This window comes from Labeo rohita, chromosome 16 (genome assembly GCF_022985175.1).
Source record: "Labeo rohita strain BAU-BD-2019 chromosome 16, IGBB_LRoh.1.0, whole genome shotgun sequence".
Classification (NCBI taxonomy): Eukaryota; Metazoa; Chordata; class Actinopteri; order Cypriniformes; family Cyprinidae; genus Labeo; species Labeo rohita.
This window is the reverse complement of record NC_066884.1, coordinates 26775443-26803265: the sequence shown is the minus strand read 5'-3', so window position 1 is coordinate 26803265 and position 27823 is coordinate 26775443. Positions and strand designations below refer to the sequence as shown.

General features: G+C 34.8%; 1 protein-coding gene across 3 annotated transcripts; it reads left to right on the top strand.

Annotated features, from left to right (window-relative positions):
* The first annotated feature begins 59 nt into the window (after window positions 1-59).
* Window positions 60-27195, top strand: pde11al (phosphodiesterase 11a, like). Of its 3 annotated transcripts, none has more exons than XM_051132332.1 (20): window positions 60-1157; window positions 5657-5815; window positions 6894-6983; window positions 7201-7341; window positions 9614-9678; window positions 9785-9905; window positions 10515-10590; window positions 10671-10738; window positions 10887-10979; window positions 11147-11197; window positions 13393-13539; window positions 13748-13855; window positions 16662-16771; window positions 18488-18578; window positions 22640-22740; window positions 23017-23091; window positions 23172-23235; window positions 23506-23580; window positions 23675-23758; window positions 23840-27195. In XM_051132332.1, exons 1-20 carry the CDS (start codon window positions 384-386, stop codon window positions 24107-24109), a joined length of 2763 nt encoding a protein of 920 aa, XP_050988289.1. In that variant the 5' UTR covers window positions 60-383; the 3' UTR covers window positions 24110-27195. The 3 variants fall into 3 exon arrangements, with proteins under 3 accessions (XP_050988289.1, XP_050988288.1, XP_050988290.1); XM_051132331.1 differs by having other exon boundaries at window positions 23014-23091; XM_051132333.1 differs by lacking the exons at window positions 60-1157; window positions 5657-5815; window positions 6894-6983 and having other exon boundaries at window positions 7268-7341; window positions 9781-9905; window positions 23014-23091.
* The last annotated feature ends 628 nt before the right edge of the window (window positions 27196-27823 follow it).

Sequence of the window (27823 nt, the reverse complement as noted above, 5' to 3'; positions counted from 1 at the left end):
GCTTCACGAAACAAAAACAGCTTCATTAAACTTCCGCTAGACACAAAAAGAAACATCCATTTTCAGTCACACTGAACAGACATCTATTCGTTTGCTTTCATGTTTATTTAGGTCCCTCCCAGAGGAGATCTGCGTCTTACCTGCCAACTGCTTGAACAAATTGCTTATTATATTTCAGCGTCATCGCGCATCAGTCATATTTCATTATTTATTTCACTGTTCAACTCCACGAGCCTCATAAAAGACAGTGTGAGGAGGAAGGCTGGAGAACTGTGATGTGTAAATGGCAGATGGATGTGTGAAGTGTGTGCAGCAGTACAGTGAGCTAAGCGTTACTGTAGAAGACTCCACAACACTTTGACTGTGGCTTCTCGGTTGCCGACATGACAACTTTTGATTTTTCCGACGTGGAGGCATTTTTGGATTGCCATCCGGAGCTTTTTGAGGAATATCTAGCCAGGAAGGGAAAATGTGACACCCTGAGCAGGTGGCTCAAAGAGCATCAGCCGTCCAAAACCTCTCCGGTGGAGGAGAAACGTGGGGTAGCGAGGGATCCATTCTGGCCCACGAACCCCGACGGACTGAAGCGCAGATCGTCCCACATGGAGCTCCGCAGGAACTTCGCCCGGTCCAAAGCGATGACGGCGCACCGGACCTACGACGAGCACGTCAGTCTCACTGCTCACGAGTCCCAGTCGAGTATGCGACGGCGAGCGCTCCTGCGGAAAGCCAGTTCGTTACCGCCGACCACCGCGCACATCTTAAGCGCGCTGCTCGAGTCCAGGGTGAACGTGCCTCAATATGCCTCCAGCGCCATTGACTACAAATACAGACTCAAAGAGTCCAACGAGAGGGAGTTTTTCCTCGAACTGGTTAAGGACATTTCTAACGAACTTGACATGACGAACCTCAGCTACAAGATTCTTATCAATGTCTGCATCATGGTAAACGCAGACAGGTGTTCGCTTTTCCTAGTGGAGGGACCGTCTCATAAGAGGACACTAGTGTCCAAGTTTTTTGATGTGCATTCGGGTACGACGGTGCGACCCTCTTCAAGCACTCTGGACTCAAACGAGGTGCAGGTTCCGTGGGGAAAAGGCATCATAGGTTATGTGGCAGAACATGGAGAAACCGTCAACATTCCGAACGCGTACGAGGTAGACATGAAACTAATAACACTGACAATTACGCAGTAAGGTTGCGATTTTTGACGGGTTTGATTTACTCAAAGGACGTTGAACCAAAATATTGAAGGTTAAGAGTTTTTTTTATATAAGCGTGTCGTTTTCAACAGGGTTTTTATACTTTAAGGAATTATACAAGTTAGTCACGGTGCGTATTTTACCTGTTGCTAAATAGACACTAAAATCATCGCGTTTGCCAGAGACGACCACAACAACTGTAAAGTGAGCGATCAATTTCAAGCGATTCGTCAAAAAAACTCGACTAAAAAAGTCACTTTTATGACTTTTTAAACATTTACATATCACAAGTACCTCTTTAAAACCGATGTGTATTTTTTTAAATACCCTGGTGAAAAAAAAAAAGGAACAGCTGAAACAGACACAGACCTTCTAATGGTTTCCATTACAAACATAACAAGCCATCAACTTTTAACCATTAAATATTGTTTTCTGTATTGTGTTTTGGAATATATTCCATTAGGATTAATTGGTTTTAACAAGCCACAGAAGGCGACCAGTTTAACAGTAGAGACCCACAGGGTCCATTATGGTTTCCATCAAGTCCCATTATAACAGTAAAACCATTACAAATTCTGTGATGGTTTCTATTGTTAATTTTTTCATAAGGGTAGTCATTTAAATACATTCACTGGATGAACTCAATTTAATTAAGGGCAGGATTTTCATCCAATAAATACGTGTAACCCCAACTCACAAAAATTAAATTCATGCAATGAAATGTAATTGAGTTGGGCCAACTTAATTTGATCAAGTACAGTTTAAATGAAATTGATACATTTATAAAGTGGTTATTTTATGCTCAAACGTAAACATTTAACTGGAAAACAAATAACTACGCAGAAATCCTTCTACACTGTATGACGTATTTAACTTTAAGTATTAGACAACTTGTCACGCATTATCCATAAGATGGTTTTCCATAGCATGCCCAAAGTAGTTGTTTATTTTATTATTAAAACAACTTTAACTCATGTTAGCAGGTCCTCAACCCAAGCTCATACTCTAAACTTCACCACAATGGTAACCCCCAAAAACATTAATGCTCCAGAAACTGTTTTAAATACAAACATTAAAGAACATTAAACATTAACAAGTCTCCCAATTGTATCATCTTAATTAAAAAATGCATAAGATAACATTTTATTTCAACATTTACTCTCTTTGTACAAAGCATGCAAAGCATGATGGGAAGGGGAAATCCACTTCCTTGTTACACAAGTAAAATCATTTATGTACTCTCAACTCAAATTAATTAAGTAAAGTGGTTGAAAAAAATTGTGTTGAATTAACTTAATTTACTTAAGTAAGTTGAACAAGCATCAAATGGTATTTTTGGCCTATTTAATTGAAACATGTTCTTTCAAAATGAAAATATTGAGTTGTACCAAAACGCAACTGTTTCAAGTCAGTTTAACACAATGGAGTTTTATAAATGGGAAACCTAACACAATGGTGTTAAATGAAAAGGATTTTTTAAAATAATCTGAACAGTGCTGAAGAATCATTTTTATGAGTATAGCTGAAGTTTAGCTAAAGCCGTGGCTCCAAACTACAATTTTATGTTGCGCAAGGCAAAAATGGACAGATTGCATCTTACATTTGCTTTTACATTTCACAACAACACGTTTAAAATTCCTTTTTAAAACACTGTACAACATGATAAGTTAATGGCCAGTTGTCACAATGTTTACTCCAGTGATTGTTTCTCAGGTAGCTTTGAAAATAACGTAGGCATATACAGTAGGGCTTGGGTACATAAAGCTATTGAACATTTCCACCATTATCGCACATGAGATAAGAAACAATTCAATCAACAGTAGGGGAGCACGTTGTCAGACTATATTGGGGTAAGTTGTCACAATGGAACCTGCCATTAAACAGTCTATTATAGATGTTTAGCTACTTTTAAAGAGTAAAATAATTATTAAATCAAAACTGTTAATTAATGAAGCAATAACATTCCAAGAGCTGACACAAAAATCTCAGTTCATTTTTTGGTAAACACATAACATTTAAGACACAGGTGGCCCCACAAAAGTTTACATACACCTTGCAGAATCTGCAAAATGTTAATTATTTTGCCAAAATAAGAGGGGTCATACAAAATGCATGTCATTGTATATTTAGTATTGACCTGAATAAGATATTTCACATAAAATACGCTTACATATAGTCCACAAGAGAAAATAGTAGTTGAATTTATATATGACCCTGTTCATAAGTTTACATACACTTGATTCTTAATACTGTGTTGTTACCTGCTTGATGTTTTTTTTGTTTAGTGATAGTTGTTCATGAGTCCCTTGTTTGTCCTGAACAGTTAAACTGCCCGCTGTTCTTCAGAAAAATCCTTCAGGTCCCACAGATTCTTTGGTTTTTAAGCATTTTTGTATATCTGAACCCTTTCCAATAGGAGGAAACATAATGCATTGAGAGCCGGGGGGTAAAAACTTTTTGAATTTCAAGATCAAGTTTAACTTATTTTGTCTTCTGGGAAAAATGTAAGTGTCTTCCATAGCTTCTGAATTAAAATATTAAATGAGAAAAAAAAAAAAATGATATTTAGGCAAAATAAGAAAAATGTCCACATCTTCATTCTGTTCAAAAGTTTACATCCCCGGCTCTAAATGCATTGTGTTTCCTTCTGGAGCATCAGTGAGCATTTGAACCTTCTGTAATAGTTGCATATGAGTCCCTCAGTTGTCCTTAGTGTGAAAAGATGGATCTCAAAATCATACAGTCATTGTTGGAAAGGGTTCAAATACACAAAAATTTATGGGACCTGAAGGATTTCTTATGAATGGGGTCATTTTATAAATTCAACTATTATTTTCTCTTGTGGATTATGTAAATGTCTTTTATGTAAAACATCTTATTCAGGTCATTAATAAATAACAAATAACATGCATTTTGTATGATCCCTCTTATTTTGGTACAATAATTAACATTTTGCAGATTCTGCGAGGTGTATGTAAACTTTTGACTTCAGCTGTATATCAGGTAAAATCTACTCTCGTATATAGTTTACCCATGCTTGTATGACAGTGTGGTTTTACACTGCTCTCTTGCTTACCCAACAGCTATAGCATAAATATGAAACTTTAAGATAGAGGATAGAACAGACGTGATGTGAAGAGTGCCTTCAAAGATCTGTGAATTCTACAGTTTCTGAAGGCAAGGTTACAAATCACTGTCTGATTTTTTGGATTATGTCAAAAGGTTCAAGAACCTCACATTCCCCATGTGAAGATATCGCGATTACAGCATTGACTGTTTCCCCATCTTCAAATACACTCTACAAGTCGTGTGCGCACACATCATTATATCATGGCCACAGGCAAGCCTTCCTAGTACACTGTGGTCAGAAGAGATCCATTAATGCAGTGCAATGAATTTGCCACTTTCCCATAGCAATCAGTAGGAATTTTATGCAGTTAGTCTCCAAACCAAAATAAGTGACTTAATATGGTACAAGGTTAATCTGAAATACAACAACTAAAAATAAATTTTCGCATAGATTTTCCTCTTTGCTTTAAAGTCAAAGTGAAGTTTGAAAAAATTAGCACTTTGGTTGCACGTTTTAAGGCGACCTTGTTACAGTGTAATTACGTTTAAGCACTGAGTAATTAACAACATTTACTTAAAATGTGACCCTGGACCACACAACCAGTCATAAGTCGCATGGGTATATTTGTAGCAATAGCCAAAAATACATTGTATGGGTCAAAATGATCAATTTTTCTTTTATGCCATTAATCATTAGGATATTAAGTAAAGATCATGTTCCATGAAGATATTTTGCAAATTTCCTACTGTAAATATATCCAAACTTCATTTTTAATTAGTAATATGCATGGCTAAGAACTTCATTTGGATAACTTTAAGGCGATTTTCTCAATATTTTGATTTTTTTGCACCCTCAGATTCTAGATTTTCAAATATCTCAGCCAAATATTGTCCTATCCTAACAAACCATACGTCAATGGGAAGCTTATTTATTCAGATTTCAGATAATGTATAAATCTTAATTTCCAAAAATTGACCCTTATGACTGGTTTTGTGGTATACGGTCACATATAGGTTTGAAATTAGGTTTGGTGCAAGGTTAGTTGCATGTATTTATGCAAAATGTACTGTTATAACTATAGTAGGTATGGGTAATGTGTAACAAGGACACTGTAAAATAAAGCGTTAACACACTTTTCATCATGAGGTAGATTTAAATAGGGTAAAGTACATAAGTGGAGCAGGGAGTGGTGTGCAAAATAATAAAATTAATTTCAAAAGTGGTCTTATAAATAACATAAGAAATTAATTAATAAATCACAACACATCCCAATTATCAACAGATTTTCTGATGAATTTTCTGTCATAGTACAGTGACTGGTAAAATGAATGCATATTCATTTTTGAATCCAGCCACATTGTTATGTCTCCTGTGTATTGTGTAGGACCATCGGTTCAGTGATGAAATTGACAAGCTGACGGGCTATAAGACTCAGTCCATTCTGTGCATGGCCATCCGCAACAGTGATGGTGAAGTCATCGGTGTCGTCCAGGCCATCAACAAGAACCCCAGCGGAACTCCCTTCACCGAGGACGATGAGAAAGTAAGCATTGTTTTCCTTTCTTTCTTGGCTTCATGCTGATATTATATTCTAAAGTATCTGCTCCAGCTAGTGGATTTATAGCCTGTTACATTCTCCAGATGCCTATTATAATATAGCCCAAACTTTAACTGGTAATGAAACTCTAGAGTACGAATATAATTGCTGTGTTAAATCAAAAGAGATCAATGAATTAGCACCTTGGCGAATATCCTGCTATGCTGGAGCACAAGTAGTTATAGATTTAGAAAATGAGTTATTCATATTTGAAGATTTATTCTTTATTCATAACCTCAGAAACAGGAGCATAACCAATTGGAGCCCCGTGGTCATTTTGAACATTTATCGAGTGACTGCATATATCAGAGCTAGATGTGATACTGGGAGAATTCCAACTGGAAGTGAGAATCTCTATGATCTACTCACTCCAAAGTTCTTGGAGTGGCGACTTTGGATATTGATGAATCAACCTAAATACATTCATTTGTACTAAAGAAAATACATTTTATGGGTTAAATCGGGTAGAAATGGTCCTTTAAAAGGATAGTTCACCCAAAAATGAAAATCCTGTCACATGGATTATTTGAACAATGTTCTTACCACCTTTCTGGGCCTTGAACATGGTAGTTGCGTTGCTGTCTATGCAGGAGTCTATCAGGAGCTCTCAGATTTCATCAAAAATATCTTAATTTGTGTTCTGAAGATGAACAAAGGTCTTGCAGGTTTGGAACGACATGAGGGTGAGTAATTAATGACAGACTTTTCACTTTTGGGCGAACTATCTTTTCTGCAGTGTCTGGGCACAAGTCAGTCTGTACCCCCACATCTCATCATTTCACTTTCATCGCTGCTTCAAAACAGCTCTTTATAGATAGTAATTAATAGCACAGAACTTCTCTTTAGAATTATTTATGCCAAGCAGCACTGAAAGCAAATACACAGGCTAAATGCCCTAGAAATAAACTGATGAACTGATGTGATGCCTCCAGTTCTTCTGCTGTTGTTTTTTTTCCCTCTCAATATCTCACTGCCATGCATCAATCAGACTGAAGCTTTGAAAGCATCACACTTCTCTCTACAGGTGCTGCAAATGTATCTACCATTCTGTGGAATATCGATCTCCAACGCCAAACTCTTCTCTGAATCCCGCAAGGAGTATGAGAGGAGCAGGGTGAGTCAAGACCTGCAGAAATGTTGCTGAATAAAACTCAGTTTTTCAGACTGATTCAAAATCTGCCTCTAGACTTCTAGACGTCTCAGGCAGTGTGTTGCTTGATTTTGTAAGCTTGTTTACAATCCTCAAGTCTCAAGGTTTGAAATATTTAGTAGTCCGCTTGAAGGCCTGTGTTATCTGAATACATTTCGAGCTGTTGCTGTTGTTCCTCAAGGCCCTGCTGGAGGTGGTGAATGATCTGTTCGAGGAGCAGACGGACCTGGAGAAGATCGTGAGAAAGATCATGCAGCGTGCGCTGACGTTGCTGCAGTGTGAGCGCTGCTCGGTGCTTCTGCTAGAGGACATCCACTCTCCCGTGAGATCACTTTTTAGCTTTTCTCTTTTCTGCCATGATTTTGATCCATTCTTATTTTTTGTGTTTTCCTGTCTTTCTCCACCCATTCCACCTTTCTTGAAGGGATAGTCAATACCTGATATACACCTAAAAATAAAAATTACCTTGTGATTCACTCATCCCCAAGCTATCCTAGGTGTATAGGTGTATATTCTTTCAGACGATTACAACTGGAGTTATATTATAAATGCCCTTAATGGCAGTGAATGGGTGTTGAGATTTTGAAACAAAATAAAGTGCATCCATCCAGTTTAAAAAGTACTCCACACAGCTCTGGGAGGTTAATAAAGGCCTTCTGAAGCTAACTGACGTGTCTGTGTATGAAAAATATCCATATTTAAAACTTTATAAACTGTAATCTCTGGCTTCCACTAATTGTCGTACACGCATTCACCAGAGAGTGGTGTTCCAGGAGATGATGTAGGATGTAGGATGTAGGCATAAGCAAAACAAAACACCGGTCACAAAGTACAAAACAAGGATTTGAACAAAAAATGATTTTGATATAAGCCTGGTTTTCTTTGTTGTAAACAAAACGTAGTTCTCGTGAAACATCTTCTCACCGGAGCTTACGCCTATGTCTTACATCATCCGCCGAACCGTCACTCTCTCGGTAATGTGTGTACGTCAGTTAGCAGATGCTAGAGATTACAGTTTATAAAATTTTAAATATGGCCATTTTTCTTACAAAATGCATTGATTTGCTTCAGGAGGGCTTTTTTAACCCCCCGGAGCAGTGTGGAGTACTTTTTATGATGGATGTATGCACTTTATTGGACTTCAAAATCTCAACACCCATTCACTGCCGTTATAAAGCTTGAAAGAGCCAGGACATTTTTTAATATCCTGTAAACTAAGTACTGCTAGTTGTAACTTGTAATGATAATAATATGATTTTAAAGTAAAAAATACAAAAATACATTATCACTGTAGTGCTATATATAGCCTGACTTCTGAAAAGATCAACAGTCTGTGCTTTTTTTTAACAGGTGACTGTTGTATTATGTGACTGTATGCATAGTTGTCACTGACTGAGTATATGGTTCATCCAGTAGAGGGCACCGTGCTTCAGCACTTGATAGTTCAGAGTTATCGTAGAAGATGTTACAGAACTGAGAAGAAGCAAGGAAAATAGTGTTGAAAAAAACACATGAAAAAAAAAATAATAAAAAGGTCAATTTGATTTTATATTTCAAAATTATGTCTTTATTCTTGCAAGTCCGAGATTATATCTCACAATTGAGTTATAAAGTCCAAATTAGGAGATATAAACTTGCATTTGCAAGAAAAAAGTCAGGATTGTGAGATAAAATAAATAAATGTTATGTAAAAATATTAATAGTAATAGGTTTAAATAATATTTCATGCTGTAACTGTAGGGCTAATACAATATGTCCTGTATGAACAGCATATGTGAATATTATGTAGACCTATTGTTTAAATCAAATTTATGCTTTAAAAGTAGAGTAATCATAGTAGTTTTCATCCATAGTATGTACATTTAAACATATGCGTTTAACTTCAAATGGCGTTTTTGACGACAGTATTCTATAAAAATTATTTGCATTCTGATTTTAACATCAAAAGGCACACAAATTGTTTTTTTCTCTTATTCCATGGATTTTACCCGTTTACCTCCACTTGTTACCAGTGTTATTTCTGCAACCGCTATGTGCGTGCAGCTGTAAGTGACGTAACTGTGACATCTACACTACTTCGGTCTATAGACTGCCAAAAGTTATAACAAATCAAGGAGAAGAGTGCACAAACTGAACAAAAGGTGTTTGTGATTGGCCAAACTCAACCAGGATTTACAGGGCAAGAATCTTGACAACATTCATGTTTGTTCTTATCATTTCCGGTCAGGTAGGTTAAATATTAGGCTGTTATCTTAATTAATACTTCTCATATGTATCTTTACCACCTGTTAACTTTAGTTTGTCAAAATTTTGCGCCCTTTCCTGCCTACTAAGTCCTTCTTTATATGATTTAGCAGCTTCCTCACTTTTTTTCTGGTTTAGACAGCAGAAATTAGCAGAACAACGTATTCAATAGTACATTAACCAAGCAATCCATGCTGTTGTTTACATCCGAGTATCTCCAATATGGCTGCACATCCGGGTAACTGACCAAATCGTGACATAAGTGCAAACCTTGAAACTTTGAAAATGATCCTAGTGTTGTTTTCATCAAAAAATATAAAAATGTAGTTGTTCTCTCGCTGTGTTCATAGGTAGTGAAGTTCTCCCAGACGTTTGAGCTCATGTCTCCACTGTGCAGTGTTGATCATGACATCAGGTGAGAATAACAGGACTAATAATGTAATGTAAGCAGGATTTCCAATAATGTATACCATGCTCAGTATGTGTGTTTGTGTGTATGGGTGTGCATTTGACAAAGTCAGCATGGAGAAAGTGTCTTGCTCAGACTGGCTGATCAATAACAGCATTGCTGAGTTGGTAGCATCAACCGGGCTGCCTGTTAACATTAGTGACGTCTGTCAGGATCCCCGCTTTGATGCTGAGGTGAGCAAAACACACCCTCTCAGACCGGTTTCATGTTTGTTTTGATCGCTTGGCTCAAACCAAAGTACGTCTTTCGCGTGGTATCAGTTGGGTCTGAACTAGCATACTAGCAGCAGTAATCTAGTATGCTGTTGTGAAAAACAAGTACACTCGAGCATACTTAAAAAAATCTTATTATAGAAAAATATAATATACTTGATGGGATAGTTCACCCAAAATGAAAATTCTGTCATTAAATACTCACCCTCATGTTGCTTTAAACCCGTAAAACCTTCGTTCATCTTCGTAACACAAATTAAGAAGACATTTTTGATCCGAAAGCTTTTTGACAGCAACACAACTGACACGTTCAAAGGTAGTAAAAATAATTTTTGTGCGCAAAGAAAACAAAACGAACAACTAACAGCTAATAACAGCTCTTAGATATCATCAATCAAATATCTTAATTTGTGTTCTGAAGATGAATGAAGGTCTTACGGGTTTGGAACGACATGAGGGTGAGTAATTAATGACAGAAGTTTGGGTGAACTAACACTTTAAGCTTGTATATGAATCCAAGTGTACTCAAACACACACATGTATTACGCAAGCATTGTGTTTCCTACTCAGGCGGACCAGGCTTCTGGTTTTCATATCAGATCAGTTTTATGCGTCCCCATCTGGAATCGGACACATCAAATCATTGGTGAGTTTCCCACACTAGTGCTTAATTGTTTATATACAAACCCTAAAACAAAAACTAAAAAAATCTTTTACATTCATTAGGCGTTGCCCAGATTCTAAATCGCTTGGACAGGAAGACATTTAATGATGCAGATCAAAGGTTATTTGAGGTGTGACTTTATTCAAACAGTGTATGTTGGAATAAAATGTCCAATCAATATTTTATAAGTGAATTAGAGCCTTGCATACTTACTTACACTACTGATGCGTTCATAAATTATGTGCGTATGTAATTTTCATTTTCGTTGTTCCTCGCAGGCATTTGTTATTTTCTGTGGTCTTGGCATTAACAACACAATGATGTATAACCAGGTGAAAAAGACTTGGGCTAAGCAGTCTGTGGCTCTAGATGTACGTAATATCTCTTATTGTTTTAAATCGCTCATTAACATAACAGCTACATTTTTTGCCTGGATATAAATCTGTCAGAAAAGTAGAGGGAATTTATTGTGCGTGCGTGCGTGCGTGGTGTGGTTACATAATGTGCTTAGGGTATTGTTGTTTCTGTCTTTTTCCAGATGCTGTCCTATCATGCTACATGCTCCAAGGCAGAGGTTGATCGCCTGAAGGTAAGATAAAATATCGAAATTAAGTCCATACAAAGCAGATGCCTCAGCACTGAAAATATACTAGAGTTTTAAATTCATTATTTATATATAAAACGTTTTGATGTTCTAACATTTTTGATCAGTGCTATATTTACTATACAATATATTTACTTTACTATATATAAAGTTATGTCGGTAAGATGTTGATGAAGAAATTAATATTATTTAGTAAATATATGTATAATGTAACAAAAGATTTCTATTTCAAAAATATACTGTTTTTAAAAATTAAAGAATCTTGAAATAATTTATCACGGTTCCCGCAAAAATATTAAGAGGCACAACGGTTTTCAACATTGATAACAACATTAAAAAATTAGCTTATTAAAAGGATTTTTTTGAAGGACTAGAATAATGATGCTAAAAATTGCATCACAGGAAGAAATTATGTTTTAAAATTTACACTACCAGTACAGTGGGATTTTTAATGTTTTTTAAAAGAAAGCTCTTCTGCTCAACAAGCTTTGATCCAAAGTACAGCAAAATATTTCTACTATTCAAAATAACTGTTTATTTGAATATATTTTAAAATGTTAAAAGTTATTCCCTGGGATGTAAAGCTGAATTTTCAGCATGATTACTCCAGTCTTCAGTGTCACATGATTCTTCAGAAATCAGTCTAATGTGCTGATTTGCTGTTCAAGAAACATTTTTTTGTTTTTATTATTATCATCATCATCAATATTTAAAACAGTTGAGTACATTTTTTGATGAATAGAAAGATTCAAAGATCAGCTTTTATCTGAAATAAAAAGCTTTTGTAACATTATACGCTATACCCCTCGAAAGCTTGGAATCAGTATAATTTTGGGAAAGAAATGATAGAAATTAATACTTTTATTTAGCAAGGATGCTTTAAATTGATCAAAAGTGATGTTAAAGACATTTTTAATGTTACAAAAGACTTTATAAATAAAAAGATAAATGCTGTTCTTCTGAACTTTCTGTTCATCAAAGAAACCTAAAATAATTTTTACTCAGTTGTTTTCAACATAATAATAATAATAAATGTTTTTGAGCAGCAAATCAGAATATTAGAATGATTTCTGAAGGAGTAATGATGCTAAAAATGCAGCATTCAAATCACAGGAATAAATTATATTTCAAAATATATTCAAATAGAAAACAGTTATTTTAAATAGTAACAATATTTCAAATTTTACTGTTTTTGCTATACTTTGGATCAAATAAATGTAAGCTTGGTGAGCAGAAGAGTCTTCTTTAAAATCTTACTGTTCAAAAACGTTTGACTGGTAGTGTAGTAAATTAGAACACTTTTAAATTAGATTAGAACATGTTTTAAGTTGTAATAATATGGATTTTTACTGTATTATTTTTATGCTATTTTACTGTATATTTTTAAATTCATGCAGCACTGGTGAACATAAAATACTTAAACGGTAGTGCATTTTAAGCAAATTAAAAAATAAAAAATTAGTCCAAGGAATAATAAAAAAAAAAGAGAGAGATTTGTTTTATTGATTACACGTTTTGTTGATTAATTTCTTCTTTCTTAATTTTTTTCAATTTAGTTTTATCTTAACTTACAAATTATTTTTGTTACATGCTACTTTGTGTTTTATGTCCTGTTGCATAGCTATAACTATAGCAAAAAGTAAATTTACGTGTTTTATAATTTCTAATTTAGCATTTTATAAATTGTATTCAATATCTGATTCATTGTAAATTTTAGAAATGCCAAAAAGCACATGTGAACTGAATATCATCAGTATTACAACTTACTGTACATGACCAGTGCATTATTATATTTACAGTGTGAGATTCTGTAGTGTTGCAAAATATGAAACAACAACCCTTTAAAAGGCTGATATAAAATTCACAGATCAGTAACATATATAATATTTAAACCTTTTCTCCAGAGAGACGTGATGAAAACTTTAAATTAAGCCCATACATTAGAGAGACAGATGTGTAAAAAAAAAAACAAAACAAAAAAAAAAACATCTCAGCTCCCAACTTTTCCTAGAAATTTATAGATGGTGGGTCCGAGACTTGAGAGAGTTGAAGTATTAATAATTGAAATGGCAGAGTGTAATATACTCTTTCTGTTCAAGCCCTCAGTGGATCAGGCTCTGCTCTGGTGTTTAATTGCCTTGCTACTGGAGTTGCTGAGATTGTCCCCTCTCCTCTCTCAGGCTGCTAAGATTCCCCTAAGCAGTGAGCTCGGGATCGATGAGTTCCACTTTAATGACTTTTCTCTGGACAACGACGCCATGATCACTGCCTCCCTGAGGATGTTTTTGGAGCTTGGTGTCGTGCAGAAATTCAAAATTGATTATGAGGTGAGGCAATCACCATGAGAGAGGGGGCCAAACGCCAACCCTGCTGACTGGAAGAGTGAAGTGCTGCTTACATATGTATGCTGTGTGAAGCAGGGAGTGCTGGGTTATGGTTTGGAAAGATACTGTGCTGCAGGCTGGTTTCTGGAACACGGGGAGGGTCTGGAGCTACGGTGTGAATACCACAGCATTCATTTCTTTTCCTGCTCAGGTGCTGTGCCGCTGGCTGCTAACCGTGAGGAAGAACTACCGCACCGTAGCCTACCACAACTGGAGGCATGCCTTCAACGTCTCGCAGTGCATGTTTGTTATGATCACCGTAAGTCACAGATGATGATTGAAGTGGCCTGAAATAAGTGATTTTAAAAGTTCACTCATAAATAAAAAGTACAACTTTTTTCTTTAGTGAAACTCAAAAATAGTAGAACAAAAGCTACAGTGAATGGTGACCATTACTGTCAAACCTTCTGAAAAAATGAATGTATTGAAGGTGGACTTGTAGTGTACTTCAGATCACATAAGTATAAAGTAAATTTTTTAAAAACTTACTTAAGTGTGCTTAAAGAGACTACACTGCTTATTTAGCACACGTATGTACACTAAGGTGCACTGTAATAATGTCAAATTAAAAGTTTTACTCTGAAGTCATTTTAAATCATGTTTTAATTAGTAATCCTTTGTTGTTCTTTAAAGAAGTACACTTGTTTTGACATGATGAGCACATGATAGTACTTGAAATATGACTGTAGTATGTTATTCAATATTACAAAGCTAATATATTTTAAATGTACTAAATTGCAACTTAATTATTACAAATGTTTAATTACAAATACATTGGTTTTACAACCCTAATTCCCGAAAAGTTGGGACGTTTTGTGAAATGCCTTAAAATCAAGAATATGTTATCTGTTCACTCTCTTTAACCTTTATTTAATTCACTAAAGTAAAAAGAAAAAAAAATCATGTTATTTTGTAAATATAACCAAATTTTGATTTTCATGGCTGCAACACACTCCAAAAAAGTTGGGACAGAGGCATGTTTAACACTGTGCCACATCAACTTGTTGTAAACAATGTTTAATTGTTTGTGAATTGAGGATACTAGTACTTCAATTGTAAAAAACTGTCCAATCTGGTTTGATAAAAAACATATAGAGATGCTCAGCAGTCTGTGATCGTCGTTGTCTGATAAAAAATCCTCCTTTTCATGACTGGTCATACATTTTCAATAGGAGACAGATCTGGTCTGCAGGCAGGCCAGTCTAGCACAATCTGTCTGTGTCTATGAAATTACGCTGTTGTAGCACATGCAGAATGAGACCTGGCATTGTCTTTATCTAATAACCATGGACTTCCCATAAAAGAAGTCATCTTGATGGCAGTACATGTGTCTGTACAATCCCAATACATGCCTCCATTTCAATGGTACTTCAGAATATATTCCAGTCACCAATGCCATTTGCTCTGCTGGTCTTTGGTACTGAGAACTCGACGTCCATTTTTCCCAGAAACAAGCTGAAATGTGGACTGACCACAGCACACATTTCCATCATCTTTTTGAGTATCTGAGATGAGCTCTAGCCCAGAGAACCACATGGCATCACTGCATAGAAGTGATGTATAGCTTTCTGCTATGGTACCAGAAATCCAAGTTGCATTTATTGATGCAGCGGCTGAATGTGTTAAGTGACAGTAGTTTTCCGAAGCAGTCCTGATCCCATAAGAAACAGCATGACGGTTTCTTATGCAAAGTCATCTGAGGGCTCAAAGGTCATCATGCACATTCACCTGAGGTGTCTTGCCTTGCCCTACACAGACTGACATTTCTCTGGATTCCCTGAATCTTTTCACAATATTATAGCCGGGGAAAGACCAAGACATTTCTTTGTGATTTTCTATTAAGAAATGTGATTTTTGATTTGTTTCACACTTTTGTTATGAAATTTGGCACAAAGTGATGAGACATGATCCAACTTTGCTTGCAAAGACTGAAATGCTCCTTTTATACTCAAACATGATGTCCTATTTCCATTTCACCTGCTTTACTGTAAACTGTTTCAAAACAGTTTAATTTGGATATTCTATAACCTTTTCACTTTTATTTTGCCTTTGTCCCAACTTATTTGAAATGTGTTGCAGCTATGAAAATCAAAATTTGGTTATATTTACAAAATACAATTAAAAGTTGGCCACTGAAAACATTGGAATTTTTTTCTTTGTACTTTAGTCAATTAAATAAAGGTTAAATAAAATGAACAGATAACATATGCTTGATTTCATGGCATTTCAGAAAGCATCCCAACCTTTTTGGAATTGGGATTGTACTTACCTGTACTTACAGTGTACTTACCTAAGAAAGTACTGGACAATTAGGGTTAAGTTTAGGGGTAGGTTTAGGGTTAGTACTACCTAGTTAATACCCTGTTATTGTAATTACTATAACAAGTACATAGCATGTGCATGCGGAACAGGGCTATAAAATAAAGTGCTACCAGTATATTTAAATACATGACAAAGAAGTTTCAACAGAAATATTTTAAAGACAACAGAAGTATGGGAAACTGCATTTAAAGATGTAAAATATGTTCAAAATAGCACTCTAAAATTCAGCTAATATCATTTTAATTAATCAGTGAGTTTAAACTATAATACACTTTCATACTGTATGTGCGCCAAGACATTACATTTAGTTAGCCTAAGTATTCTTTTAAGTATTTTATTTCCATAATAAATTAAAAGGGAAGGCAATATTTTTAACGAATTATTGCTTAAATTATGTTTCTCAAGCAAAGTTATTGATTAACTATGTAGCACACAAGTCATATTTGGATAATTACATTTATAATAGTTTTAAAGTGCTTTTTGCCTTTTTTGGAGCTTCATAGCCCTTGTCCCTATCCACTTTTATCGTATCGAAGAGATAACAGAAAAAAGAAAGTCAAACAAGTCTGGAACAAGTATCATTGTCAGTAAACGATGACAGGACTTTAATTTTTGGGTGAACTACCCTATTCTCAGGTAAAGTCTGTAAATGCAAATTGTTTAAATCATAATGTTCTTTCAAGGCATAATTTAATCACTGAATTGGATGATTTAAAGTAGTAGGTTTCTCTGCTGTTGTCCAGACTGCTGGCTTCCAGGAGGTGCTGACAGACACTGAGACTCTCGCACTTATGGTTGGGTGTTTCTGCCATGACCTGGACCATCGTGGCACAAACAATGCCTTTCAAGCAAAGTGAGTCAAAAGTCAGTCAATGCGAATGACGTCAGTGGCTCTAAACTGGTTTAGTCCAGATTTTCGTCCAGACCTAGTGGTATCAACACATTACCAAAATTGGCATATAAAAGTAAAGTTGTTAATGGTGTTCATGGATGAGACATATCATGTAACCTGTCAATGTTGGCATCTGTCTAATATGACTAGCTTCTACTAACTGACTGACCTGTAGCAATATTGTAGAGTTTGATTGGTTGCACAGCCTTAAAGGAGAAGTTCCAGAGCAAATATTTTCAGATAACGTACTCACCCACTTGTCAACCAAGATGTTCATGTCTTTTTTTCTTCAGTTGTGAAGAAATTATGTTTTTTTTGAGGAAACATTTCAGGATCCATAATGTGGACTTCAATGATGCCCCTAAAACTGAACTTCCAAAATGTAGTTTAAATGCAGCTTCAAAGGGCTCTAAACGAACCCAGCTAAGGAAGAAGGGTCTTATCTAGCGAAACGATTGGTTATTTTCTTTAAAAAATTCCAATTTATATACTTTTTAACCTCAAACGCTCATCTTGTCTAGGTCTGCCTGAACTCTATTTCTTTTTCAGATCAAGACAGTCGAAAAATTCCCATCTCATTTTTAAAATTGTCCTACATCTCTGTTTTACCTTTTTTGTAAAGGGTGTTTGATCTTCTTTGCATGTTCACTTTGTAAACACAGGGTTGGTACTTCTGCAGCGATGTAGGATGATTTTGAAATTGAAGGAGAAAATGACATGGTAGTTTTTTGACCTGGAAAAAACAGAGTTCAGACCTAGACAAGATGAGCGTTTGAGGTTAAAAAGTATATAAATAGTAATTCTTTTTTGGACAATAACCGATTGTTTTGCTAGATAAGACCCTTCTTTCTCGGCATGAACATCGGATGACAAGGGGGTGAGTACATTATCTTTTTTAATTCACTGTCCTATTTATGCAAGTTTACATGACTAGTTGCATTTTATTGTTTAGCATTGTTTTATAATGTCTTAATAAGTGTAAAATATTGAAATGTTCTTAAAATGAAAAACATTTACCACCATTTTAAAGTTTGGGGTTGGTAAGATTTTTTAATGTTTTTTTAAAAAATATCTTTTATGCATTTATTTGATTAAAAATACAGCAACAACAGTAACATTCTGAATTATTGGAATTTATTCCTATAATGACGAAGCTGAATTTTCATAATCACCACTCCAATCTTCAGTGTCACATGATCGTTCAGGAATCATAATATGCTGATTTGGTGCTTAAGAAACATTTCTTCTTATTATTAATGTTTAAAAGAGTTCTGCTGCTTAATATTTTGTGGAGTCTTACTGTCACTTTTGATGAGTAAAGCAACTTTGCTAAATAAAAGCATTGATTTTTTTTTAAAAGAATCAGACAAACTGACCCCAAACTTTTAAAGAGAAGTATGCATGATATTATAGATCTGCATAAGATACTACCACTTGTTTCCAGAGGATTTATCTTGAATTTGATTTTTATTACCCAGTTTACCAATGGGGCATGAAAAAAACATAATTCTAGATATATTCTCTGAAAGAACAAAAAGTCTTATTATTTTACATAATGCCACTTAAGTGTATCTATTTTGTTTTAATTTTTTTTTTACAGAAAACAAGACAATGCTATGAAGAGTTGCATATAATGTGCTTATTGTTCTGTATCTGATCTCTGTTGTGGTACTTAAGGTCTGGGTCAGCACTAGCGCTGCTGTATGGAACATCTGCTACACTTGAGCATCATCATTTCAACCACGCCGTTATGATCCTGCAGAGTGAGGTGAGCAAACAGCAACAACTAGCATGTCTGTCACATCTGGTCTCAGTAGAGGAACACAGCACTGAGCAGTACAGAAGTAAAAGATCTTTCAATTTTCATACATGAGCTTCAAGAGACATTTGTGACCCTGGACCACAAAACCAGTCATAAGTGTCAGTTTTTCAAAATTGAGCTTTATACATCATCTGAAAGCTGAATAAATAAGCTTTCCATCGATGTATGGTTTGTTAGGGATAGGACAATATTTGGCTGAGATACAACTATTTCAGTATATGGAATCTGAGGGTGCAAAAAATTCAAAATATTGAGAAAATCGCCTTTGAAGTTTTCCAAATTAAGTTCTTTGCAATGCATATTACTAATCAAAAATTAAGTTCTGATATATTTACAGTAGGAAATTTACAAAATATCTTCATGGAACATGATCTTTACTTAATTTTCTAATGATTTTTGGCATAAAAGAAAAATCTATAATTTTGACCCATACAGTGTATTTTTGGCTATTGCTACAAATATACCCCAGCGACTTAAGACTGGTTTTGTGGTCCAGGGTCACATTTATATATTAAACGAATTAGAAATATTTCAGATTTGAGCACAAGATCATTTTTTGGTATGTGTACTGTATAACATGATTTTTATACACAAAGTTGTGTAGTTCATGCAGCGAAAGAAACAATACGTAATTATAAAATTCATGCTAGTTTTTCAATTTGACTTTTTACTGAGATTGTTATTTTCACTTTTGGACTCCACTGCATGTGGAAACAATGATCTGCAGAACACAATGAACATTGTCAAGCAATGGAGTAATAATGAGTCCCTCTCACATCTCTTGTAATGGCTTTGCAGAAATGACCCATTTTACCCCCGTCCACATTTGCATGTCTCAGTGGATGGAGCGAATGCAAATGGATGTCAGCGTTTGATTAAGTGGCTGATTTAGCTCTGAGCTGTTTAATCATGACCAAGCTCTGTATCGATTTCCTGTAGACGTCCATTGAGCTTTTTTAACCAACACCAATTAACTGTGCTAAGGAGATTCCCCTCTTGGGTCATCTGCACTGAAGCAAGGAGAGAAAGAAATTGCTTTCTATCCCGGAGCCTGAACATGCATAGAGAACTTTGGAGACTCGCTTTTTATGAATGATACTCAGGGGTGCGAAGTGAGTGCTGCTTTCATGATTGGCTTTATTTCAGCAGAAAAGACAAGGATTTGTAGGAGTAATAGAACTTGGAATGAGATATGTGCTTTCCCCAAACTTTCATTTACTGGGATACTTAAAGGGACAGTTCACACAAAAATGAAAATTCTGTCATTAATTACTCACCCTCATTTTGTTCCAAACCCGTAAGACCTTCATTGAACTTCAGAACACAAATTAAGATCTTTTTGATCAAATCCGAGAGCTTTCTGACCCTGCATGGACAGCAATGGTACTACCACAGTCAAGGCACAGAAATGTAGTAAGGACATTGTTAAAATAGTCCATGTGACATCAGTCGTTCAACCTTAATTTTCTGAAACTATGAGAATACTTTTTGTGCACAGAGAAAACAAAAATAACAACTTTATTCAACAGTTTCTTCTCTCCTGTGTCAGTCTTCCCCATTTTTTCCCCTACAATAAAACCTACAGAGCTTTGATCATAACACTAAGCATTTAAAATATCATCTTGCTAAGACATGTTGATATTTGTATAGATTTGCAGACTACACGTCTACAAATGTACTACTACATTTAAAGGAGAAGTTCACTTGCAGAACAAAAATGTACAGATAATGTACTCACCCCCTTGTCATCCAAGATGTTCAAGTCTTTCTTTCTTTATTCGTAAATAAATTACATTTTTTAAGGAAAACATTTTAGTATTTTTCCCCAAATAATGGACTGATATGGTGCCCCGATTTTGAACTTCCAAAATGCAGTTTAAAAGCGGCTTCAAACGATCCCAAATATGATTATAAATGATACCAGCCGAGGAAAAAGGGTCTTATCTAGCGAAATAATTGGTTATTTTCATTAAAAAAATACAATTTAAATACTTTTTAATCTCAAACGCTCATCTTTTCTTGCTCTGCCTGAACTCTGTGTAGTTTAGTTCAACACAGTTAGGGTATGTCGAAAAACTCCAATGGTATTTTCTCCCTCAACTTCAAAAATCATTTCAAAATCATCCTACATCGCTGCAGAAGTGTACCAATCCAGTCTTTGCAAAGTTAACATGCAAAGAAAATCAAACACCCTTAACAAAAAAAGGTCAAACATATAGGATTATTATCAATATAGGACTATTTTGAAGTTGAGGGAGAACATGAGATGGGAGTTTTTCGACATACCGTAACTGTCATGAACCAGAAAAATACAGAGTTCAGGCAGAGTAAGACAAGACAAGTGTTCAACATTAAAAATTATATAAATTGTATTATTTTTATGAAAATAACTGATCGTTTCGCTATTTCTAAAAGACCCTTCTTCTTTGGCTTGGATCATTTACAACCACATTTGGGATCGTTTGAAGCCGCATTTAAACTGCATTTTGGTAGTTCAAAATCGGGGCACCATATCAGTCCATTATATGAAGAAAAATACTGAAATGTTTTCCTCAAAAAACATAATTTCTTTACGATTGAAGAAAGAAAGACATGAACATCTTGGATGACAAGGGGGTGAGTAAATTATCTGTACATTTTTATTCTGGAAGTGGACTTCTCCTTAAATGTAAGTAGTCTGCTAGACTGCTATAAAGAATTCACTGATTTGAATTATAAGCTATCCAAATTTAATCATACTTGTTGGCCATATAAAATTCAGCAACTGCACCAAATTGCATATTTTTGCTCAGTTTGGGCCTCTGAATAAACCTCTGAGGTGTTTTTTTACTCCATATTATCCTATATCATACTAAATTACCCATAAAAGCCTGATATATCAAATATGATGCTCAGAAAATAAATAAATAAAAAACAAAACATTTTGGAGCATAAAAGCATTCCTTTTACAGAGTGTCTGTTCACACTAAGTGCAAATAGCCCCCCCTTTGTTGGCAGAGGCTACTTAAACTAACTCCGCCCACAAGTGTGTCATTGGGGTAGTCAACACTACAAAAGACGGTTATCATACATCAGCTCCAGTGGTGTAGATGCTAAAGCGCGTGCTATAGTCTTTCTGACATGATTGACCTAGGTTCGAATCTAACTTTTAAGATTTCGTATCACATCAGAAAGGCATTTATTTTCAATAAAAATGAAGGAAATAATTAAAACGTTGAAAATAAATAAAAAGTATTGGGTAGATGTAGGGAGGGCTTTATTGTCCCAACAAGGTGGCATCCATTTATTACTCTGTAAATTAAAATTGTAATTTACAATCAATATGTTATTATTGCATACTGTTTTATAATGTACTATAATACTGAGGTGCACATGATTGCCACTATTTGCAATAATTACTATAAATAGCAGGAAAATCCTGCTATGTTCTTAGTATAAATAGAATCTATAGCGATTTGCACTTAGTGTAAATAGCATCAATCACTAAGAAAATATGCTATTTTTTACTTATTGTAAATAGCAACTAATTGGTATTTGCACTTAGTGTAAACAGCCTCTGTCGCTGTTTACACAGTGCAAATAGCCACTGCCTTTTTTTATTCCATACAGTATGTCAAGCTTTAAAGCTTTAAGCTTTCCTCTAGGTAATATGAAATCAGATAAAGCTAAAATTAATAGATCTAAAGGTGTCTAAAGGTGTCTGCTATCAACTAAAATTAAATGAAAGCACTAGGCCACAGAAATATGACTTCTTCCCCACTGAGATTTTAAGAGGATAAGATGACTCAACAAATAGTTTTTCTCCTAAATAATCAAAAGACCTCAAAATAATGTACAATGTTACTCCCTCCTCACATTGTCATGCATTTTGCACTAGATTAAGCAAGTGACCTAGTTTGCCAATTTATACAGCTTGCCCCACTCTCCCCTTACTAATGAAAATAACAACTTTGATCTATAATATTTGTCATCTTTTTCTCCTTTTTTTTCTGTCTAACTTTCAACAGGGCCACAACATTTTTGCTAATCTGTCCTCCAAAGAGTACAGCAACATGATGCAGCTACTGAAACAGGCCATTCTGTCCACAGATCTCACTTTGTACTTCAAGTAAGTAACAGTATGACCCTCAGCTTCAAAGTGCACTAAATATTCCACCAGATGCATGTAATTCACGTTTAAGCCACAGAGAGGCGCCCTTTGAAAAGAGGCAGAAAAGGTGATATTAAGCCCCTTTTGAGGCTTTTGTTCAGATCCTGAAAGCCTGGTGGAACATTAAAATGAACTTAAATGCAGAACCTTAAATGGTAAAACTTGCAATTAAGTAAAACTCATTCTTGGGTTATTTTTTTGTGAATCTTCATTATCCATTGGACTTGAAAGAAGAAGAACCAAGTTCTTTGAGTGTGTTTTGTCTGGACAGTTCAGTTGGAGTAATGAAGAACATAGAGACATGTTTAGGTGAGTGTCTACAACTTTTAAAATTGATAATAGAAATACCAGGAGCTGCTGTAAATACTATAAATATTTAAACGTACCAGGTCTATGCTGATGACTGCGTGTGACTTGGGTGCAGTGACTCGACCATGGGAAATCTCAAAACAGGTTAGACAGACGCTGCGAAAAACAAACAAAAAATGCACATTGTTCTATTTTTTGTCATGTTTTCCAGTATAAATGTCTTATTTAAGAGGGAAAATTGTAAGATAAAATTTGTTTTCAGAGAAAAATATATTACACAAATTTGTCAGGTTTATGAAGAAAGATTCTCAGCAGGGTAAGGAAATTACAGTACTGCATATTTTTTGAAACCACTGCAGAGTATGTTGGATTAAAATATAATATAATGTCATCAATCTATGATTCTAATTCCAGGTCGCTGAATTGGTGACCAGTGAATTCTTTGAACAAGGTGACAGGGAGCGTTCAGAGCTGAAGTTGACACCAGCTGTATGTATTCCCTCACCAACAGATATCTCTGAGTTTAAAAATTAAATTTGTTAAAATTTCTATTTTATTTTGCTCTTTCCTATGTCTTACCCAGGCCATTTTTGATCGTAATCGTAAAGATGAGCTTCCTGTGCTTCAGTTGGAATGGATTGATGGAATTTGTAAGCCATTATACGAGGTAAAACAGTTAAGTAGCTAAAGCAAATGAATTAACTCCAGCTAATTAACTTTTATACAGTAATTATAATGTATTTTATAGGCTCTTGTGAAGTTGAATAGGAAGCTTCAGCCAATGGTAGATGGAATTGATGCCAACCGGAAAAAGTGGGCGGAGCTTTGTCTGTCCTATCAGCAAACGCGGAGAGCCTCTGAATGTATCTCCAGTCTGGAGGCAGGAGAGACAGAATCCTCTCAGAGTTCAGTCTCCACCCACGAGCCAGAATCAAGTCAGAGTGAGGCGACCAATCAGAGCGAAGACTCCACCCACTGTGTGGAGCCAAACCAAGCCACAGTAGCCAATTACAAATAAGAGGCGTGGTGTGGGGATTAAAGGACGGCCTACTGAGTCTGAGAGATCCAAAAGTATTTGTCTGCCGAACCTCTTATACGTAAAAGATTTACTTGAAGTACCAACTGAGATTTTAAGTTACACATTTGCATATTCACAATTATCTGATATAATAACTTTATTTAACAAAACTGAGATCTTTTTTTCAGTGGATGTTTTATTTTGTATTTATTTTTAAAAAATTACACTCTTAAAAACAAAAGTGCTTCACGACGCCATAGAAGAACCTTTTTTGTTTAAATGGTTCCATAAAGAACCTTTAATATCTGAAGAACTTTGTGGCGAAAGACGGTTCTTCAGATTATAACATGGTAAGAAAGATATGGTTCTTTTAAAGAACCTTTGACTGAATGGTTCTTAGTGAAACCAAAAATTGTTCTTCTATGGCATTGCGGTAAAGAACCTTTTAAAGCTCCTTTATTTTTAAGAGTGTATATACAAATTATATTGCATTATTTTGTCATATATGCCAGTTTTAAAAATAATATGACATTTCATCTCATATGAATGTTTTATATTGCTGCTGCTGAAACCAAGACCTCTTTCAAGATCTTTATTATCATTATTACCATAATTATTATTAGTAGTTTTAACACAAATGATAAAAATAAAGGCATAAATAAATGATAATTTTAAAAACGTTTTCATTTTACACATCTAAATTGCAGCCTTTGATTTGATAATGACACTAAGCCCCATTTGCAGCCCCATTTATTTATTTAAATTTTAGGTTTGATTTTATTTATTATTAGCTTTTCATCAACTTATGAAGCCCCTGCAATTCCCTCATGTACCCCCAGGGTTTTGCAAAACTTACATGTGAGAAACACTGGACCGAGTAATGAGAACTGTGACAACCTTGCTATGTTTATATATATGGAAAAAAAAACTACCTTTTTTAATGTGGGCTGCTTTGAGATTGACAATATTTCTAATTAAATTATTTCAGGCATTTACAGCACAATTTAAAAGCACTAAAATCTCTGGTTTTAAAAAGGAAATGTTTATTAAAATCCCATATTTTTGAGATTTTATCTCAGAAAAAAATATATGTGACAAAACTGTGAATATGTGCAGAAAATTCAGGTGCACAAGAACTGAATGTGAGATTTAGCAGTAAAGTGTTTCAATGCTCAGATGTTGTTCAGTGAGTCTGTGTTGCTATATCGCAAGTTTGCTTTCACAAAGTCTGGCATTACGTAAATATAAAACAGAGTTACTGATAGGATTTCTATGCTTGCGATGCAGAAACTGAGCATTGATTTGATGAATGTATAAATGAATATCACTGTGATCTTTTGCTGTTGTTTCTTTAGACTTGCATGGAAGCACTGGAACACTGTTATATCTGCTGATTGTGCTATAATTTTATATTAAACATGCATACGCATTGTTTAATGTTTGTGTATGCATTCGTAGTCTTATGTCCCTGTCAATCAGGCTACATTACTACAACATTCACTGCTAAAAAAATACAGTAAATGTATATTAATTGCACATGATCACATATCAGCTGTTTAAATGGCAAACAGAAGATAATCCAGAATGAATGTGAAGTCATCTGTCTTAAAACAGCTATTAGGCATACGTACTTGATAGCTGATTCCTAAGATGAACCAAAGTCAATTGTCACAATACTAAAATCCTGAATTTGTTGCATGCAAAACTGAAACCTGTTGTTGGCATGTGAGCTTCAGTGTTTAATTTTGTTATGTTACAATTATGTGAAATTTATTGTATTTTTTGAATGCATTACAAATGCCATGAAATGCATGCTGCATAGCTTTGACAACAGCAGCTTTCTCATTATGCTCTTTCAGTTCAGTCTGTCTGCCTTATTTAAAAGAAATGTAATTATTTTTGCATTTATTATGAATTGACATTTCAAAAAGAAAAGAAAAGGAAGCCATTTATATTCATACACTAAAAAAGAAGGCCTGAAACTGCTTTATATTTTATTAGCTAACATAAAATGTTCATATATCTATGGAAGCTTGTTTCCGACCCACAGGATTAAAAAAAATAAAAAAAATAAAAGATAATTGCAACTTTTTCTTTCACAATTAGGCCCTTTTTAATCACAATTCTGTGATTGTTTATATATTAAAAATCACAAAAATCAAAATTGCAAGATATAAAATCAGAATTGCGAATATATATTCTGAGAAAAAAACTTTTGAGATCTAAAAGAATTTTGAGATATTGTAATTGTAAGATAAAAAACTAGCAGTTAACTTTTTTTAAAATTCTGTGGTAAAAAAATAAAGAATTGTGAGATGTAAACTTAGACTTGCGAGAAAAAAAGTCAGAATTCTGCATTAATACACTACACTGTAAAAAACAATTTGTTGAGTCAACTTAAAATCATTTGTAACCTGGCTGCCTTAAAATTTTAAGTTCATTCAACTCAAAAAAAGTTAAAATTGAAATGTTAAATTATACTAAGTGACAGCTTAGATATTTGAGTTGAATCAACTTAAATTTTAAGGCAGCTGGGTTACTTACCCATCTGTTAAGTTTAGCAAACACAAATATCTAAGTTGTTACTTAGTACAACTTAACATTTCAAGTTGAATAAACTTATTTTAGCTGACTGAACTTAAAATTTTAAGGCAGCAGGGTAACAAATTATTTTAAGCTGACTCAACAAATTGTGTTTTTTATTTTTTACAGTGTATTTCGCAATTCAAAAATTATATCTTGTAATTCTGCTTTTTTGTTTGCACCAGTGGAATACAAAATAAAATTAACAGTGACTTTTTTTTCTTAGAATTGCGAAATAAAGTCACAATTACCTTTTCTTATTTATTGTTTTATTTCGTCACGACAAAACAGGCCTCCACATATATCATATTTGGTGCCTCAATGTATCTCTCTTAGAGAGATTCTCATCCTGTATTTAATGGATCATATATCCGTCAAATGCCACATGAATGACTATGACATACTGTGCAGTTTGTAAGGGGTACACAGGGTCTTTTCTTGCCAGACTGATTGCTGGTCATTTTCCTCAGGCTGTTTTGTAAATAAAGAACACTGTGATGCAAGCGAGTGTGGTGATCCGTGATTGGCTTTTGAAACACTGCTTAAATAATTATTCTTCTTATGTAAATGTCTCACAAGTCAAATACTGTGCTCACATTATCATTCAGAAACATGCTATGTGCAAATGAGTGATATTAGTTTATAACTCATTTCCCAGCCTAACCTTTCATGCATATGAGTTTTGCATAATAGATATGCTGTAATTTATAACAAGCCAAGCTTATGTAAAACAGCATATGCATAAATATTTGGCCTGAGTGAAAGTGTGAGGACTGATGAAAGCGAATGTTTGAAGTTGTAGCTGTAGAGAGAGAGAGAGAGAGATAGAGAGAGAGAGGCTTTGTGCCGGACAAGCCGACTGATACAAAAGCAGCGTGGCCGGCTGCATCCAGCTCTGCTCTCTGTAATCTATTATTCAACAGGGACTCAGCTGCCTTCCTGAGGCTTTACAACCAAGAGAGAACAGGAATGAGGCAGAATAACTTCAATTCTGTGTGTTTCAGCTCACAATCTCTGTATATACTGTGCCTTACTAACATATTCACAATCAGCTTTCTCATTTGACAACTAACGATTCCCATACTGTATTATATATAAAAAGAACTAAGGCTCAAGATTACATAAATTTTA